The 21,097-nt window shown below is 36.1% G+C and overlaps 1 protein-coding gene across 2 annotated transcripts in view; it reads right to left on the bottom strand.

Moving 5' to 3' along the window:
• Nucleotides 1–12,295, bottom strand: part of LOC149797542 (uncharacterized) — a 54,661-nt gene extending 42,366 nt beyond the window's left edge. For both annotated transcript variants that reach the window (XM_089962403.1, XM_089962402.1), the window contains exons 1-3: nucleotides 12,124–12,295; nucleotides 4,828–5,234; nucleotides 718–851 (exon numbers count right to left, since the gene is read on the bottom strand). In XM_089962403.1, coding sequence (XP_089818529.1) covers nucleotides 718–851; nucleotides 4,828–5,234; nucleotides 12,124–12,287 — 705 coding nt within the window. In that variant the 5' untranslated portion in view covers nucleotides 12,288–12,295. The remainder of the gene's footprint in view (nucleotides 1–717; nucleotides 852–4,827; nucleotides 5,235–12,123) is intronic.
• Between the last annotated feature and the right edge of the window lie 8,802 nt (nucleotides 12,296–21,097).

Here is a 21,097-nt window from a genome sequence, read left to right as displayed (position 1 = left end):
TTATGACCTGCTGTATCAGTGAATCACACTACCATAATGACTTGCAATGTCACCCATGCAAAACAAATCAATGAAAAGGAAACTGATGATGAACAGCTGGACCAGTCAGGAAGACCAATCACAGGTGGGAGTTAAGTGGCTCGACCAGTTATGTCAGGCAGTGAAATCAAATTCACTTAAATATATGTAACTATCAAGTACTCTAGCTGACTGCAGGGTGAGAGAGTCAACTTTTGCAAATGGAACATTTTTTTTTAACCAACAGGTAATGACTTTTGAAACAAATAAACTTTACTGATGAAATATTGTATTGTGTAATTTTTATACCCCATAAATCTAGGAAAACTTGCATTTGTTTGTCCTCTGATTTTTGACAAAGTCAACATTTATTCTTACTTTATCACTGCAAACTTATGGTATCAAAGACACTTAGAAGAATGGAGTTTTTTTGGTCTTAAAAAGTAACTATTAAATGCAGCATGAAAAATTGCAGATCATATCATACTCTAAGATAATGTAAAACATAGGAATTTTTCTCTAAAATTCTAAATAAAATTAAATGTACTAGCACACTTATAAACAGTGTTGTCTTAATGAAGTAATTATCTGGAGAAGGGTTTGTGTGGGGCTTAAGAAGCTGAGGAGAGGAGAACCACTCAATTTCTTCCTTGCTGAAGCACAACATGTAGCAAGACAGTGACTATATTTCTACCCTACTTGTTCACAAAGCTCCTTCACAGCTGTAAGGTTGCCATTAATGCAGGCAAGGTGTAGTGGAGTTTGGCCAAAGTTGTCCTTCTGACGTGGATTGAATCCTGAGTAGATCAGAAGCCTCATCAACTCGGAGAAACCTGAAAAGTGATAGAGAGGAAGGCATAAGCATAAGAACATCTTTAATAAAGGACTTGCAAAATCCACTAAACCACTTGTTCTGATAAAACTATTCGTGCATAAGGACAAAAAGCAGTCTCCTGCATGAAATTGCTGAAATACAGGGCTATATTATGGTCCCTTATTCAGTAGGATGTATAGCAACTTAAACTGGAATCCTGTGTTTCTGCAATATGTATCCCCATGTTTACCCCTATCCTGAAGTTGAGTATCTTGAATAGGTCCCTGAGAGTAAGTAATGCCCCAAGAACAAATGTCAGCTGTTAATGTGCATTTTTTTCATGAATAGCAACTATGTGTAATTACAGGGTGGACATCTTGATAGTATCCATGATTCAAAAGTCTGGATTTACAGTACAGAATTAGTACAAGGATTTCTTCCTTGAACTTTCTCAGGTGATTAAGGATACTAAGATAATGTGACTTCTGATTGGTCAATATACAACTGTATTTGCAAAACAAGTTGCAGAGATGCTGCCAGATTTTAATCCACGTGGGGGGAAGCTCCCCTTGTCGCAAAAATAAGGAGGAAGTATGAAAAAATAGGCAAAGGAGCAAACAGCCATATACCTAACACCTCAATACCTGTGTCTCTTCCTTCTTGCTCCACTCTGTCAGAGCTCTATTGCGATCAAAATATTTAAAAGATGTCACTACTAGTTGTAAAAGCATTAATATGCTAATTGTTCCTGTGCATAATATTTTTTTTTTAATTGAGATCCCCAATTCACAGTCTGTTGTCTGATGGGGCATACACATAGGTGGCTTATCTGACTTTAGAAAACTGTTCTTTATGGTTGTTATGTACAATTTTCCAATGCTCACAGATATTATCTAATGGATACATCTGATTAAAAATAAAAAAATTCACTATGATTAGCTCTGCTGAAGTTCAACTTTACTGAATCAGTGTTTTACTACTATGCCACATTTCTTAGCTGTTCCATAATGCTGTGTTAGGGTCTCAAGTCTGTTAATCCCATAGTTTGCTTGTTCAGACAGAGGTAGTTTAGGTTTTCTTGGTGGCTCACATTTAAAAAAATGCTTTTGTAAAATTTTCTTGATGTAAGGTTCAAACTATGAGATAATGCTTGTCCCAGATGTCACAATGAGCACTTTTAAAGGTGAATGATTAAATAAAATTTCCATACTGCGCGGAGTACATTTTCATATGTGCAACTTTAAAATTTGCAAGAGTTTCTCATGCAACACTGCTCATCATAACTTTTTTGCGCTATTCATGCAATCACATGCTCTGGCAGCATCTATGGAGTTGTCATGAACACCATCACAAAAACATCACAAGCATTTACATGATTTAGATATGAATGCAAGCAAGGTTTGCCTACATAAAATTATATCTGACCTGAAAAATCAGAATTTAATAGAGCTGATTATAATGTTAATGTTAGGTCAAAAGTAGGAATAATTCCATTTAAATCAGAAAGGATGGTACGGTGTTTTCTCCAGGATGTGTGATTGTGCAAAAGCCTTGCTAAATTTAATGCATTCTCCCCAAAAAGTGTGTGAACCTCAAACACAATATTTCATTAGGCTCTAGCATTCATTAATATTAAATAGCTCAATTTGATAATGCAAGCTTTTGCTTTCAATACCAATCACCAAAATCAAGCACCTACTAAGTAACATTGTGCAAATGAGCAATGAAATCCTTTATTTTAATATGTAGTTATTTAACGCATTTCATGAACTACACATGGCAACATCTCTTTCTCTTATACAGTGAGAAGCCATTGTCAAAGAATATGTTCATAGCCATGTACCAATAAAGAAAGATAAACAGTGTGTTTTGTCTTTATTAATTACAAAGTATTTATCAGAAAGAACATCTACTCTAAACATACTCTAAGGATCTATTTATGTATACTGTTCTCTCAAAACTGCCCACCACCACCACCCCATTCCCAAATGGTGGCGGGATAATTGTTTGAAAATCCCGAAGATGTCACTGTTGAAAGCTGAGTCAACATAAAGGGTCAGAGATTCACTTCTGAGGGTCCTGGCTGCTAAAATACTTACAAAGAGCTCTGATGTTTATAAATGACAAGGGCAAATAAAAGATAGTGATGTAATATAAACTGTGGGACAATTCCACTGTAGTATTGGTCTTTGAAGAAATATCTTCATTCAGTGACCCACTTTATTTCATATTAATCCTATGCATATGCAATGAGCTGAAAAAGTACCCATCACTTTAAAATATGAAAATGAGAGCATTTTCTTTTCACTTCTTCTGGGAATCCTAACAATGGATATATGTAATGAGACCAACAATTCTTGCTGTGCAATCTGGGACACACTTCTATATGTTTCACTTTATTTAAGTACATTTGCTTTTGCCTGCTACAAACACTGAGTCTTTCACCAGCACAGTGTTTCCCTTTACCCTCATTTGTACTTCAGGGACTCCCCCAATTTAAATTTAACCCCCAGTTTTGATACCAAAGTGTGTTATTTTACTCAGTCTGACCCACTGTTCTGACGCAAAGGGGATTTTGACTCTCGGTCTTTCACCCCATGGGGATACACTGCAGCATGAGGGTGCTGGTTAAAAAATATTATTTTTGTGAACACACTTACACTGTGATAGATCTTTTATGGATCCCATTTTATTAAAATAAAAAATGGTTTGCCCAAGCCAATCGTAATGATCATTGAATAATCAAACATTTTAAATGTTAAAATGTCTAATTATCTTTTGAGATTCAATGAAACATAAAAGACAAATAAATAAACCTATCAGAATATAAACATTTACACTAACAAAAGACTACCAAGTCTCAACTCTAATAATTAGGACATCAAGAACGATTGTGAACTCAAAAGCATTTTTAAATTTAATAGCACTATTTATTCAGCAGCTAAGACAATTGCATGTGTGTGTGATTTGGAATTTTAATGTTAACTTTAAAAAAATTCAGTCATATTGCTACAATGTCTGCAGTGTGGCCATTTATAGTGATGTCTAGCACTGGGGCATCATGCTGAAGTAATGTAGCATGATGTCCAACCCAGTCACATTATCCTGACACCAGGCTGACCAGTCCTAACACTAACCTCTTAATGCTGAGCATCTGTTAGTACCATTTTTACAAGTCTTTGGTACTAAGATGGCAATTAAAACAACTGTTGAGGACTGAATATGAAATGACGACACAAGCTAATTAATAGATTCTATTTCTCCAATTGATTATAATACATGAAACATGAAAAACACCACAGTAACATCCAGATGAAGGTGCGCCTAATTTCTTGTGATAATCACACTGTTAATCTGTGGATTATTCTTCAAAATTAACAATGATATTGACATTTTTTGTCTGCTCTCTGTTTTCAGTTGATTTATTTTCAATATGAACAATATGTTCTAGTACAATGAGACTACAACAAGTCAACTGTATTGTTTGTACTCAGTCATTGCCATAAGCTATCCATGAAGATGCATGTGCAGACATTTAATTTTTTTCCCTATCTTTATTAATACACAAATCTGACCACTACATAACAACTTAATCTATACTAATGATTTTAATTCAATTCTTCATATCTAATATCCATAAATATTAAAATTCATTAAATTAATATTTGTGTAAGATAAGAGTGATTATAATGTTCATATACTAATGCAAGTATTTAACATACCGCCATTATGTCAACAAAATTTTTAGTCTCACATGCTATCTCACACCTTCATTTATGCCATGGTAGATGTTTATGGACCCAATCAGTTGAGTGCTATAGGGGAAGAGGTGTACAAATAAGCTAAAGAACATTTATTGCTTACCCTTGGCTAGCAAAGATACCAAACAGAGTTAGCATTGTTACTTTGGTTTTTCACTTTAAAGGAAATAAAATTTACATAAAGCCAATATACAATCTGGGGCAAGTAAGTATATTTTTCAACTTCAACAATACCTTTGAATGCAGCCCAGTGCAAGGCATTATCTCCATCCTTATCCACCATTTGCAGACGAGCACCTTTTCCCATTAAATAACCAGCCAACATAGTCTGCCCATACTGGGCTGCTACTATTAATGGTGTGCACCCTTTCCCGTCTGTACAATCTAGTGGAACACCTGCCTGAAGCAGTATATCTACTATGGCTATATGTCCATTTACACAAGCCCAGTGGATGGGCCTGGCCCCTAGGTCATTGTTGCTGGAGTCATTGATAGGGCCTTTATTTTCAATGATAAGCCGAAGAATTGCAGTGTGTCCTCCAAGGCAGGCCCAATGAGCTGGGATGTGACCTTTGCTGTCCCTCATTGACAATATTTCTGGCCCCATCGTTTCCACCACAGTCTGCACTGGGATCAACATGCTGAAAATAGAGAATTTTATTCCTTAAAGTGGCATTTCCTCAAATAACAGCATGACATTTTGTGGTTCTAATTTTGAGTATATATATACACATTAGCATTGAGAAAACAGTGGGAATCCAAGCTGTGACCTAAAACCCTGGGAAGACATTTTAGAATTTAAACAAGTTTGGGTGTTTCTGAGTACAGTATTTGTTACACATCGGTATCATGATGTCAACAAACTGGCATTCCCTTTAAGAGTAGCTAAACAAGATTTTCAATATTTTCAAGTAGAAAATTTTCTGAGTTATTTTGGCCATAAGATTCTAAAAGAGAATAAAAGAAATTACATTGTAACAAATTTTAACTGAGTAACCAAATTATGTTATTGTAATTGCAAGTTAGTAAAAATGCTTAATCAACTACCCTTAATCAATTTTTTAAAATTCTTTTATTTCTTTATTTCTTTTATGCTTTCTAAAAGTTCACAATAATGGCACTTTCAAAGATTTCTGAACGCATTTGAAACAACCCCTGTACCATGTACATGAGGGCGAATGTACAAATTGCTAGTTCACTTAGTTTCAAGCAAACTGTATGATGAAAGAGTATACATCAGGTAGATAAATATCCAGATCACTGATTCTGATCTTAAAACACAAACTGTTATTTACATACTAATGTTAAAGTTTTCAAAACACAAGTTTGTATATTTTTATCATCAAAGTATAGCATGCAGAAATTGGGCAGTGATAGTTGCTAACTTACTTGGGGAAAGGGTTAATGGTCAAACAGCTACCAAAACACATGCCTGTTAATGTGGAAGAGTTCGTCTGTCAACGTATCAAAACTAGGCCTAGCTACTTATGGCTCGATGAATACATTTTGCTACAACACAACACTAGAACTAACCTGCCTAAGGCGAGGGGGGATCTTAAAAAGTTTGGTCGGTCAATGTGCCTCTAGGGTGAAGTCATTTTAGCTTTCTGAACAGAAGAAGGCGAAGTTTACATTTTTTTAAGTTTACATTTTTTTTAGGTGACTTAGTCACCCACTTTGCCTGGAATCATGACCCCTGAATTCTGTATCACAAATGTATGGTGATGATGAGTCAAATGAAATTGTGTTGTCAAGCTTATCTCAAATTGATTGAACTTAGTCACAGAAGAAATTTGCAAACATACTCTCCTTTTTATTTCAACTCTGCCACAGGTCAGTGGATTTTTAGTAAATGACTTTCCAGCTTCATTTATACATGTGTGCTATCTGCACATGAAAAGTGAAACTTATCAGTACTGGGCAACATTGTCAATCAGAGTTGATCTATTATTTCAAATTAAACTATGAATCTGTAAAAGACTGTTAAGTCAGGCATTCCATTAGTAAAAAGAAAAAAGACCAGAAGTGCAATAACTATGTACATCTGTGGGTATGTGTCCATGAAAATGTGAATGTATACAAACTCTTCTTGGGACTGGATTCCTTATCATTGTTGTCACTATGGGTTTTTCAGCACGACATTTTTCAAAAGCTCAAAGTCTGCTTCATAATTTATAATTTAAATGAACATTATAAAATTGGTGTACTTACATTCAATCAAGGCTTGGTTCCATGTTCCCATGTTTATGGGATTGACCATTTTTTTTTTGGGGGGGGGGGAGGGGGATTTTCTTTCATGCTTATGCATCTTTATTTCTTTTTTCATGAAAAAAATGTCAATATAATTGATATAATAGGATTTTTTTTCCTGTACATCAGATCAATAATATTTTATCCAAAGTATCTGAGTCTGACTTTTAGGGGGATTTTTTTTTATATGCTTATATTAAAAAAATTGCAGGAGCCCCCCCCCCCTTTAAATGCCCAATCCCTAAACAAGGATTAATGTTACAATGTCAATTTGTAATTCAATATCATTTGACCAACTTTTTCTTTTATAGTGCAAGGTATTGGCAATATATGCTATATACTACAAAAAGAAATATATGGATGGATATTCATAATGGATCACTTTAATTTCATAGTAATTTAATACAAAATTAAAATAAAGCTAATAAAATCAGGCAAATAAAATATAGCAAGAATTTCTCTGAACCAATAATCACACACCACTTACTGATTATAGGCAGTGGTAAATGCAGAAATATTGTTAAGGAGGGGGTTGTTACCAAGCAGCAAGTGGGGGCCCTGGGGTAATGCCACTGGAGCCTCTTCCATTTTAACCACTTCTAGGGTGTAATTTTAACCATCTAACTGTAAAGAACACCTACTTCACGCAATATTCCAATTGTCTGGCACTCATTTTTATGAGTTTTAAGTGGAAGGAGGGGGCTGCTTCCCCCACCTCCCAATCCACCCCTTATGCTGACCACTGAATAGAGGATTCACAGGAGAAATGCCCTGTATTGTTTTAAAAATGAAATAATGATGACTTCAAATTGGTTAAGTCAATTCTAACTGGTGGAGTCACAGTAATGACCTTGATAAACTAACTGTAGCATAATGGTAGGTGTACACTAAAACAATCTACCTGTTTATTTTTCCTTTCCATCCCATCATATAATTTTTAAAAAATGGTGACTGTCCACTCATCACCTTCACAGTGTTATATCAAAATTTATATCCTCTGCATACATACTACTTCAAGTGGACAAAAAGAGTAATGCAAGCAGAAAAAATGAATTCACATATAACATAATAAAATTCAATGAGCACATGTACAGAATGATTTATTTACCCCTTCTGGTCTTTTAACATCAATTACTGTTTCAAATTTTCATATACAGCACTTTGAGCTTTAAAAAGCAACAGTCTCTCATACTCCATTTCAAAACACTTTGTATCGGCTGAGATTATGAATGTTTTGCATGCCAGTAGAGTACTAAGTGCTGGGTTACAGAGCCTGGATCTGAATTCAGTTTTATTTTTGTTAACAATACCGAACAATCTCTCACAGTCAGCATTAGAATGGTAATGAACCAATATTCCTTTCATAACCTGACAAAGAAGAGGAAATATATACGTTCCAGTTCTTGGATCTTTTAGCTGGGAAATAAGGTGCCATTGCACATCAGCTCTGTCCACATGAAGTACACTGTCAGGTAGAATGCTAACTGGATACTTCAGGGGTTCTTCTAATTTATCAGCAGCCTTTCCTGCAGCAAGGTGCATCATATCACAGGGACAACTTGATATGTACACTGATGGAGACATTTTTCAAAATATAGAATGCAACTCCTTTATGAATTCCAGTCATCACTGATGCATTATCAGCTGAAAATCCCATACAGTTCTGCCAACTTATGTTTATTCAAAGCATTATCAAGCAAATAAAAAATGTTTTCTCCAGTGGAATCTACTGTTAAGTCTGGTAATGAAAGAAGAGCACTCTGACTTTGCCCTTTTTGTTGTCAAAGTCTCATACACAGACTGGGTACAACATTTTGTCATCATAATCATTGCCCCTGTGTGTTGCAATACTAAACGGCCCAATTTTCATGGTTTCTGCAATTTTAAGCAAATTCTCTTCTGCTAAACACCAAACAATATTAGATGATTTTGTTCTTGCAGATGCATATTTTCTGCAATTTTGGAATCAGAAAACATCTGTTTGAACCAAGGAACAACATAGTCTTCAACTGCTAGGGGTAGTCCTAGTTCTATTAAGAACTTGGTAAATAGTTACCTTAGTATTGGAGTTTGTAAAACAAGCTAATTCAAGGTTTCTTTGTTTTAGTACATTTACCATAATGACCAATATTAAAATCCTTTCCACACAGCCTGCAGTGGGCGTGAAGCTGCCCTATAATGGAATGCTGTATTGTGTAATTCATGTTTTCATAATTTCATCTTTGAATCGTCTTTTCGTCTTTTTCTAATGCATATGTGAAATTATTTGAAAAACATTTTTGCTCTAACACATGCATCTACTAGAATAAATCTGACTTAACTTATAGTGCTTAATATCATTTAGAAAATAAAATCTGCAAGCAAAGATAAAAAATTAGAAAACCAGTCTGTTCTCTCCTAACTAAGCCATTTAGCTGCCATAAGTAGAAACCGAGGTCAAAAGCTTGAAAGTAAAACCAGCATATGTTTTGGAAATAGGGCAGATGCTATAAATAAAATATAATACTTTTAGGAAAGTGCATGCAAGGATGGACAAGCCTACTCTTATGTTGTAGTTACGCAGAAGCCATCTTTTCTAGAATACGGTCTGAAAGATTAATGGGATGTTAATAAAATAAAAATAAAACAAATTATTGGAAGGTGGACATACCAAAAACGTGTAATCTGAATATGTTTATGCTAAGGCATAATTTAGTGAAAAAAAAGCAAAATGATTATGCCAAAAGCGTAATGGTTGGCATGTATGCTTCTGTATGTTCAGTAACAAACCATACTATGTATAATCCACAAGTGATTTGAGTGCTATCAGCTTTACAGCTAATGTATTCTCATGCTCATACATACTGTACAAAGACAACCAATTTTGTGATCAATGATACATAATTTCACTGAATTGGTAACAAAATGAAGTTTAAAATAAGGTTCCCCCTCCCATCAATATATACACAAAACTGCTTTGTTCAATGATTATCTGAATATATGGTTTTTGTTCTTAATTATACACTGTTGTAATCTCTGGCTATTACTATGTACAAAAGATCCACACAGTTATCGTTTGAATATTTATGAATAAAAAATACATAAATTGTTATTTTGTGTTAATTTTGGCACATTTTAACCTGCAAATATGTGTTAAGCATAAACATTTGCAAATTTGTTTAAACAAAACAAAATCAGGTATCATATGAAATCAGTTGTACTTAATGTGAATATACACATTATTTAAACAATCTTGCAAAACAGAAAGACATGTGCTTATACAAACTATTGATGAAGATTATGCACAATGTGTGAAAAAAAACAGACTTTTAGATGCATGTTGTTTTTGGCAGTCAGCTGGATATGAACTTGTCATCCATGAAATCTATAATATCTATCATCCATGAAAGTAGGTACCATAATGGATTAGAAAACCATAGGCTTTCTAATCATTGTTTTTCTTTATTAAAAGCAATCCTGGATTACAGTTAATTATTTAAGGAGAATATAACATCTGAATATTGCACATAAAATTAGCAATGACTAAAGACAATATTCTAGCTAGTACCCACACTGATCTGTTAGAGCTATGAATGATGTACCGCATCTACCAATGCTCACCAAAACTGCTTGGATCATAGTGGCCTGCAAACTCTGGGCATCCCTTGAAAATATTTTTCTTGGTGCCATGAAATTCACCATACTAAAAAATCTGGAGCAATTTTTCAGCCAAAGGAACTATTTTATGCCATGATGCAAGGACTTAAATATATGTGTAATATTATATTGGTGCTATTTTTAATCTATATAAAGATGACAATAAAACAGTTTTTACATGTTTTTACTACATTTCAAAGCACAAGAATAATTATTAATAAATATAACAATACCATTATATATACATGAAGTTCAATGTATAGCATATGAAAAGCAAGAATGAATAAGAATGTTTCTTCACCACTGATAATACAAAATACTGCTTAGTCTTTATGAACAATGTCACTGATACTTCATCAATATCTGCCTCATTTTCTCCCAGTTCATTTCTTAGATGCCTTCATGAAATCAAAATTCTCAGCATTGGGCCCATCAAAAGAAATTGTTATTAAATTTTTCAGAGTAGATATTCCGATAGAATTTCATAAGTTTGTTTTGATCAGATTCTGGTGACTGAACCCCCCCCCCCCCAGTCTGCAGTAGAAACAGGGGAAGCAAGTAACCTGGTAGTTGCCTCAGATGCTGCTGGATATAAATCTTTGCTTTTCAGAACTAGATTAGCCATATTCTTTGTGCTTGATACTTAGTTAAATTCAAAACACAAAAATGTTCTAAGCAAATAATCCCTAAAATGCTAAGCAGTCCCATCTCACACTCAGTTTTCAATAAACATAAAGTAACAACACATGCAAATGACACTTAATCTTTTTGCTGACCTGTTCAACAACATAGTATATCCACCAGCCATTCCTTATTTCATACTAATCACATTTAATTGCTTCTCAAAACTGACTGACAGCTTGCAGTTAGCTGCAATCATGTTCAAATAATGTCTTATTCATCATCTACCAACATGATCCACTGACTGATGCAGATGGTGAAAACAGGTAAGTGGCTTGGCCAGAGTCGCTTATATCAATGAAAAAAAATTTAAAAATGTACTTTATAAAAATTTGTTGCCAGCAACTTTCAGTGGTCAGTAAAAAATAGCATCACTTAAAAATTTATTTCACATTTGTCACCAAATGCGAAGAGCCTAGCGGAGACTGTAATATTGCATTGCACATCCATGTTACTCTAATCCTTTCCATGCATTGGTCACGCCCACGATAAACATGTAGAAAAGGTTTAATCCGCCTGTTCTGCAAATTATACACATGCACATTATTTTATTTTTAAAATGATAAATAACAATCTTTCAAATTAAGTTAATCAAATTAATTCATTCTTCTGTCTAATAAGCTAACTATAAAGGAATATTTGAAGCATGTGTACTGTCCCATGCCTCTTATTTAATTAGTTCTGCTGTGAATATTGTTTACCCCTGACACATGTCTTTGTCTTCGATAGCAACAATCAAAATAGCAACTGGACGATACAAGATCTGTCTAAAAGCAACCATAAAAAGAACATAATTTTAAGCGAAACTATGACTTTTGTTTTAATCAAACATTAATAATGTAAGAAGTAAATTTTAACGACACCAAAAATAATGATTTGTTTTATTTATATAATCTCGAACGAGCCATAACTTGATATTTCAGAACATATAGCGAACAGACATCACCGTTTTCCAAATCTTACCCGGCTTTGATCGCTTCGAAAATTGGATGCTCTTTGTGCCCATTTGATCCACTCTCGTCTGCTTTGCTTTCATGCCCCACTGTTTGACCATGGTTGTGGCCTGGAGCTTGTTCTTCTGATGTTTGTGATGATGTTAAGCCCAACAAACCGAACCTGGTCGCCATTTTTGACTAAACTCCGGGTTAAATACAGTTTCCCAGCTTTTTATTTATCGGATATCTATATTTAAAAAATATATTTAAAAGTTACATTTTTGAAGCAACTTGTAATAATTAAAATATTTCTACAAAAAATGAATTTCTATGTGTATATAATAAAACTTTTTATTCAAACGGTAAAATATTATTTTAAAGAACCGTAAATTTATTTATTGAAATATAATGCAACCACCAATCGGATTATCCTCAACCTTTTCCAGCGCTGAAATTTTTAGTCTGGTTCCCTAGCCATTACACTTTTCATTATAACGAAAAAAAAAAAAAAACGGCATTGAGAGCGTTAAGGGAACCAGACAATGGAAAAGGGCCGCAAATACAACTCAATGTTAATCCAATGTGGCGCATAGAAATACAAAAATGCACCGGAACACACTTAAGATATTAAATATAGCCATTGTGTACCACTGACTGTTTATTCATAACTTTTATAATTTGAAAGAGAATTGTCCTAAAAAAATCTTTAACAAAATGAGTGTGGGAAATTAATATGATCCTTTCGCTGTAACAAGTACTTAAGCCAAAGTTCAAAACTGAAGATGTTTGAAATATTATAAATACAATACAAACGCAGGCACCATACTGCAATAATAATACATAATTATATTTACAATTATAAATATACACCAGACAGAACGGAAAGTGCTTTGCCTGGATTTTATAGAAGAATGCTTGATAATAGTAGGCAAATTAATATTTAATACAAATAATACTATTATACAGGCTAGAGAATTATTAATTTCTGTCTGGTGTATATTTATAATTGTCTATAATTAATTCTATATTCCTTGATTTCTTTCATATGAATCCGTATTGACTGTGTAGATAGATGAGAATTAATTGCTAGGTCGTCCTGCGAGTGTGTCTGCTACACACGAGTGCATATAACACCAACTGAGTAGCATCATTTTATTGGTGATGTGTGCTTAGTCGTGAGGGAATATGGGCTCGTGTGTGCATGCAAGGCGATGGGTGTCGTTTACCCGCGGACCTGAGTTCGAATATCCGTAGAGTAAGAATTAAAAATTCTCTAACCTGTATAATATATATATATATATATATATATATATATATATATATATATATATATATATATATATATATATATATATATATATATATATATATATATATATATATATATATATTCTTCCCTGTAAAATTTGATATCGCATTACCTTACGTCTATTACGAAAGTACACGTTACTGTATGATATAATTAATATTAAATTAACAAACCTATGAATTATTATATTTCCACAACTAATATAATATATGTCATATAATTTAAGTGCTCTTCGGTGTTTTCACTGGGGTAGGTCATAATGCGCAATGGAGTTCTTTTACGAAATGGAGCAAAAGGGGTCAGTTTTAAGCGAAATGGAATTATGATATTTCCGTTCTATAAAACGTCTTTGAGATCATTATGTAAATAAATACGATTGGGCATAATTTGCTATTATTATTGATATGATTATTTTGTATTATTATTTTGTATTATTATTACAATTTTGAAAAGAAATATTTATAATATTGTGATCTTTCATTGCATTATACATAGATTTTACAGATTTCTTGTACGAAATGTAACGGACTCAAACGCGAATTGTTGTTATAGTTCCTTACCAATAAATTATAGGAAAGAAAACTGTTAAATGAAACAATGTTTTGCCATACTAATTTAAACATAAATTTTTATATATTTAAAAAAAATTCATATAATTTTTCATTTAATTTTTGCGCAAAATTGAAAATTTTCGTATAAAATTGAATCGTAAAATATGCATTAAAAAATAACCCTACTGTTTAATGCAATTGTACCTAAAATTGTATCTAAATATGAATGCAAACAATAGCTTAGTTAATTAAGGTAAAAAGCAAGAGTCATCCGTTTCGATCCTGTTCACTAATAATTTGTGTAGCAAATTGGAAAATTGGCATGAGAAATGAAGCATTGACGATTGATATTTCTGTCGTTTTTTTTTTTTTAAGTTAGACAATCAGTAAAATCATAAACTTCAAAATTATTTTCGTTGTTTACGTTTAAGTTATTAATTGTTATTTCAAAATTTTCATAATTGTTAGAAATGTTCATTCGTAATGTGAACTGGAATTTCGGCATACGCGATGGATTCAAGTATGTGAAAATGAATGTTGGCTTGTACAAAACCAAATATTGTTTTCCTAATGTGGCACACAGAAGGTCTATTGTTAGGTTCCCTAGTTAAATAGCACATGTTCATCAAACTAGTAATTTTGTAGAATAAAAAAAAATCCGTATCACGAAATCATAAATTTAACAAATATATAATGTTTTCTTGCGGGACAATATAAGGGCATTTCTTGATCATTTCGATGCATTCACTATGTTTGATGAAATGGTGTGTTTATTTGTTTACACCGCTATTTAAGCATTTTGCTGCCACTGCGTCTGTATCAAAAGCTTCAATGGTGTTAGTTTTCTTGATAATTTTCATAGCATGGTGATTTAGTTTGATAGTTTGTAAAAAGCTGGCATAAATTTAGAACTCGGGAACAGTTTTAGGTGCGAATAATTAGCGTCAAGACCCCCCCCCCCCCGAAAATGTCTGATAGGTAATTTAGTTATGTCTCACATTTTAAAAATACCTTTATTTCCATTATAAGCTAAAGTATTTACCATATCACAATTTACAATAATGTAACGAGTCCAGCCTTCCGGATGCGAAATAGAATTTCGACATACGATATAGGAATGTCTGTTATTAATTTTTTCTTGCAGTAGATAAATTTAAAGACTTTGTTCCAAATAATAAATGATTATTTCTTTTATGATTTAATTTCACAGATCGATACTCATGTTCACAAACATTTACATTGACGTAATGAGTCATGTTCATATAAGGTCGAGACTATTCGCGCGGTAGTCCGATAAATCAACATCCCAAATCTGTATTGATACTGGTGGAAGATATGTGGTTGCCGTGCAGATCTTCAGTAGAAAAGAATATTCGCACGGCTGCCATGAATATAATTTGCCTATAGTTTACGTAATGCTATTCGTACATCTTCCGAGTACATGGCCTTCGAAATATACTCATTTTTGCAAATGATTACCTTTAATTCCAATTTTGCTAGTTATTGTTGTTAATACGTTTTCATTGATATACTACTTAACATCCGGTAGAAATAGAAATTTTCAAATAAATGATGAGTGAATCTCGTTGGTGAAAGACTCTAGTATTGTCACCCAGTCAATTAATCTTTTCAGTTATTCACTCAGAACAATCCGATTTTCTGCAGTAAATCGGAGTAGCATACCCTTTTAAAAATATCCACACAAAAAAATAACCCCCAAACAAAATTAAAAAAAACAAAAAACAAACAAACAAACAAAAAAGTATAGAGCGGGAGTGGATCGTTTGCGTGCCAGATTGTCATAAGTTATCTTCTCTCGATTACGCTGGAAATGGACAATCCATTGCTTATTCTATGACCTTCTATTAAATTTTTTTTAAAAATATCTAAACTGATAGAATTTACCTATATTCTCATTTTTCAGCTTTCAATTTTTTTATATCTTGGAGTGCCACTAATTCACGGATATCATTTATTTGTTAGCATGCCTTTTCATAACTATTATGATTCAAACTGAGAAATTGTATGTGACCTAACTGTGAGACAGAAGCCGATAGTGTCAGTAAAATTTAGTACACATACGCCGTATGAAATAGATACCATGGCACGATTTCCTTTTTTTTCAAAATTGTGTTTTGTGTTCCTACATATCGGTCGCCAAACCGGTAATGGTATTGATAGGTGTATGTTACCTTTAGCTCAGACTTAGTACTTTTACTAAGACCCGGCTTGCAGGAGAAGGTGAACTCTGTGAAAAGGGCTCCGGATTCATTTTCTTTTTGAAGCAACCGAGGAAGTGAAGAGCTCCGCGAGGCTGGTGTCGGCTTTGCAGTGAAGACAGCACTGGTTAGCAAATTGGCTGGACCTCCCAAGAGAGTAAACGACAGACTCATGACCATGAATGTCCCACTCCTGTCTGGAAGAAAGCACCATATCATCATCAGTTGCTCCGCTCCAACCTTGACCAACCTGGATGAAGAGAAGGTCAAGTTCTATGAGGATCTTCACTCCGTCATCTCTGACGTTCCAATGGCAGATAAGCTCGTCATTCTTGGCGACTTCAGTGCAAGAGTAGGCTGTGATTACGTTTCCTGAGATGGAGTGCTAGGAGAGTACGGAGTGGGTCATTGTAACAGCAACGGTCTCCTTTTGCTCCAGACTTGCACCGAGCATGAACTGCTGATTACCAATACAGTCTTCCGTCTACCTACCCGAAACCGGACGTCGTTGATTCACCCTCGCTCTAAGCACTGGCATCTCATCGACTACGTCATTGTCAGGAGGAGGGAAAGGCAGGATGTGCGTGCGGCCAAGTCCTTGTGCGGCGCCGACTGTGCGAACAGACCACCGCCTCATCATCACCAAGCTCAGCATCTGCATTCAGCACAAAAGACGCCCGCAAGGAACGAAGGATCCTAAAACGACTAACATCACCAAGATGACACGTACCAGTACCAAACGGTCTCTCGTTGATGCCCTGGAAGAACGTCTGAAATACACCCCTCTGGACAATCAGAATGTGGAGACCGACTGGGAGGCATTCAGAAAGCTGGTCTACAGCACAGTTTCGGAAATCCTAGGACCCTCAACCAGAAAACACCATGACTGGTTTGATGAGAACTGCGACGAGATCAAGCAGTTGCTGGATGAGAAACACCGCCTCCACCAAAGCTGCCTCAACAACACCAAGTCCACCTCCAGGAAAGATGCGTACAACAATATATGCATAACTGTTCAACAGAAACTTCGTCAGATGCAAGAAACATGGCTGAGCAACAAAGCTAATGAGATCTAGTGCTACGCAGACAGGCATGACATCAAGAACTTCTACAACGCCCTGAAAGAAGTGTATGGACCTACAATCCTCTTGATCATCCCCCTTTCTTAGCGCAGACGGGAACACGCTAATTACTGACAAAGAGAAGATTCTTCAGGGATGGGCTGAACACTTTGACAGCGTCCTGAATCGCCCTTCATCCACCACCAATGAAGCCTAAGGTCGCCTGCCCCAATTACCCATCAAAGAAGCACTGGATGTCCCCCAACCGTGATCGAGACACAGAAAACTATTCGTCTGCTCTCCATTGGCAAAACCCATGGTTCAGACTCCATCCCAGCTGAAGTATGCAAGGAAAGGGGCACAGCCCTGATAGAAATGCTCCACCAACTGTTTTTACTGATGTGGCAGCAAGAGACGATCCCCCAGAAATTCAAAGACGCATCCATAATCCACCCGTATAAGCGCAAAGGGAACCGTCAGGACTGCTACAACCACCGGGGCACATCCTTGCTCTAAGTCGCAGGAAAGATACTTGCCAGAATCCTACTGAACCGCCTCACTAGGCAACTTGTCGAGGGACTCCTGCCAGAAAACCAGTGTGGATTCCGAAAAGAACGTGGGACCATCGACATTGTGCTTGCTGTGAGGCAGCTGCAAGAGAAATGTCAAGAGCAAAATGCCGACCTCTTTTCCATCTACATCGACTTGACAAGGGCCTTTGATACTGTTAGCAGTGTAGGTTTGAGGAAGGTAATGGCCAAGTACGGATGCCCAAGAAAATTTATATCCATGGTGCAGCATTTCCACGACGGCATGCAGGCACGAGTCCAGGACAGTGGAAAGACATCTGATCCATTCTCATTAACCAATGGCGTCAAGCAGGGTTGTTCTGGCACAGACACTGTTCACTCTTTTGTTCTCCGCCATGTTGACTAATGCTTTCAGAGACAGTTACTGTACATATGGAAAACTGTTCAACCCCAGGAGGCTTCAAGCGAAAACCAAGGTTATGACAGACACTATCAGGGAATTCTTATTTGATGATGACTGCGCCCTTAACGCTGGCTCAGAAGCCGACCTGCAACGCAGCGCTGACAAGTTCTTGAGCTCCTGCACAAGCTTCAATCTCACAATCAGTACCAAGAAGATTGAAATTCTGCATCAGCCGGCCACTGGCAAAATCTATGTCGAGCCAAACAAAACCGTCAGCGGCCAAAAACTCAACGTAGTAAGCCGCTTAACCTACCTTGGCAGCACACTGTCACAGAGCGTCACTATTGACGACGAAGTGAACCTCCGCATTGCCAGAGTCAGCTCATCTTTCGGCAGACTATGCCACCGTCTGGAATAGAAGAAGCATCGGCATCCAGACCAAACTAAAGGTCTACAGGGCAATTGTACTCCCCACACTACTTTATGCATGCGAAATGTGGACGGTGTACCAACACCACACCAGGAAGCTGAACCACTTTCACACCACACGTCTCAGGAAATTCCTCAACATGAAGTGGCAGGACAAGGTTGCAGACACTGAGGTACTCGCCCAAGCTGGTCTACCCAGCATCCACACAATCCTGATGCAGTCTCAGCTACGCATGCCAGACCACCGGCTGCCTAAGAGACTCTTCTATGGCGAGCTACAGAAAGGACAGCAATCCCACGGAGGTAAGAAGAGACGCTTCAAAGACAATCTGAAAGCTGCATTGAAAGCGTTCAACATAAACCATGATTCCTGGGAGCAAACAGCAAACGACTGAATCATTTGGTGTTCCTCCGTGAACAAAGGCTCCAAGTTGTGCGAATCTAGCAGGTCAGCAGCTGCAGATCTGAAGAGGCAAACCAGAAAAGCGCGTGGCATCAACCCTCCTGGAGATGTCCCACTAATCCCTTGTCCCTTATGCAAACGAACATTCCGTGCAAAGATTGGCCTCATCAACCACCTGCGCACGCACAGAACAGAACCTACCCCTCCGACCCTCGGATGACTAGAGTGGTTCTCGTCGACTCGACGGACGAACAACACACATTATATATGGATGGTAGCTACCACAAGTGCTCGACGCGAGCTTGATGTTGAAGAAACACCAGCAATAATCTGAAGGAGAAAAAAAATCACACCGAGTGACAAAATTACCTCAGATTACCCCCATAATCCGTTCTGACATATGACCTGGTCTATCATAACAAAAAAATGACTTTATAGTATGATAGATATGGTCCTATGTCAGAACAGGTTACGGGGGCAATCTAAGGTAATTTTGTCACTCGGTATGATTTTTTTCCCCTTCAGATTAGCAGCAGAGGGGGCGAACAGACCGACTTTGAAAGCGTCCAAAAACCGAAATAAGGCTTCTTACTCAAATATTTTTCGAGCTGAACATTTGCTTGAAATAAATGATTGTCTAAACAAATTGAGGATTCTCCGGTTAGTTAGACCATTTATTTTCGTAAATTGTTTCCCTGATCTGTAAACTCATCAATAGCGAGTATATTACAAGAAACGAACCAACTTGAGGTCATGACCCCCTCTGCTGCTATTAATTAAATCATTATGTTAAAATAAAATGGTACATCCGGAATCTCATACTGCAAGGATAGCTCGTGAACGATTAGAAGCAATCAAAAAATTTCTTCCTGTTAGAGATTCATTCAGAAAAAAACTACAAGCGCAGCAGGAAGCACAAGTTGAGTACGAAGAAGACACTGAAAAACTATTTAAATCCGTCACTACAGCTACTAAGAAAGCTGCAGCGGCTGTTGAAAAAACTATATGGGGAGATATTGAGGAGGAAGATGAGAAGGGGAAAAAGGGTATTTTTCCAGTATTAGAACAAACTGCAGCGCAGACTGAAAAAATAGCAAGAAGAACCAAACAAACAAAAAAGATTTTACGAGATCTTCCAACTGATATAGCTGCAGCTCAACCTCCACCCGTTGGTGAAGATATTGGAGAACTTCGTACTGAAGTCGCCGACGTGAGAAAAGAACTTGCATTTGAACCCGAAGCAGTAGAAGTAAACCCAGAATTGATTGCAAAATTTAACGAAGTGTTTCTTGAAGATATTAGAAATACTAAAAGAGAAAAAATTACCGAAATAATGTTATTTGGTATGTTTAATAAATCTAATATTTTAAAACCCAGTCGTAAAAAAGTGAGTAATGATGATCTTATTAGATGGATGTATCGTATATATAGAAACAAAAAACAAGCCAGAGGTCCAGAATTCAAAAGTATTTATGAAGAAGTAAAAAGACTTTATAGAGAGAGACTAGAACAAGAACAACTCTCTCAGCAGGAACCTTCATATCAACTTTCTCCACCGCAGCAAGAACCCTTATATCAGCTTCCTCCACCTTTACAACGTAAAAAAATTTCTGCGCCGGTAATGACATTTACACCGACAGATTCACCACGTGGATTTCGAAGTGATTCACCTGGCACACACCCGGTCACCATTGAATCATTTTATCCGGTAATGCAACCACCAGTATTTAAAACACATCAAGATGAACCTAAAAAAGGTTCTGGTTTATGTCCTGACAATATTCTCAATGACGTGTCACGGTTAGAAGTTCTCATAGGGGAGAAACGTGCCGGAAATAATTCACCAGAAATAACCAATGAAGCAGCTGGTATTTGTCGGCGATTATTTCAAGGTGGTATCATGGATATTGGCATTTACCGGGAACTTATTGATGAGCTCGTTGATCATTAGTCACCGCGATTAGATAAATGGTAAATAAAATAAGATGATCGTACACAATAATCATCGTAAATCCGTATCGGTCAGAGCGGTAAACTCACGATTACCAATCTATAGTGCAATTTACGGAGATGGACTTGGTGATGTTGTTCAGGGTC

Source organism: Sinohyriopsis cumingii, chromosome 6 (assembly GCF_028554795.1).
Source record: "Sinohyriopsis cumingii isolate HCF-2022 chromosome 6, ASM2855479v2, whole genome shotgun sequence".
Taxonomy (NCBI): Eukaryota; Metazoa; Mollusca; class Bivalvia; order Unionida; family Unionidae; genus Sinohyriopsis; species Sinohyriopsis cumingii.
This window is presented reverse-complemented; position numbering and strand designations above follow the sequence as displayed.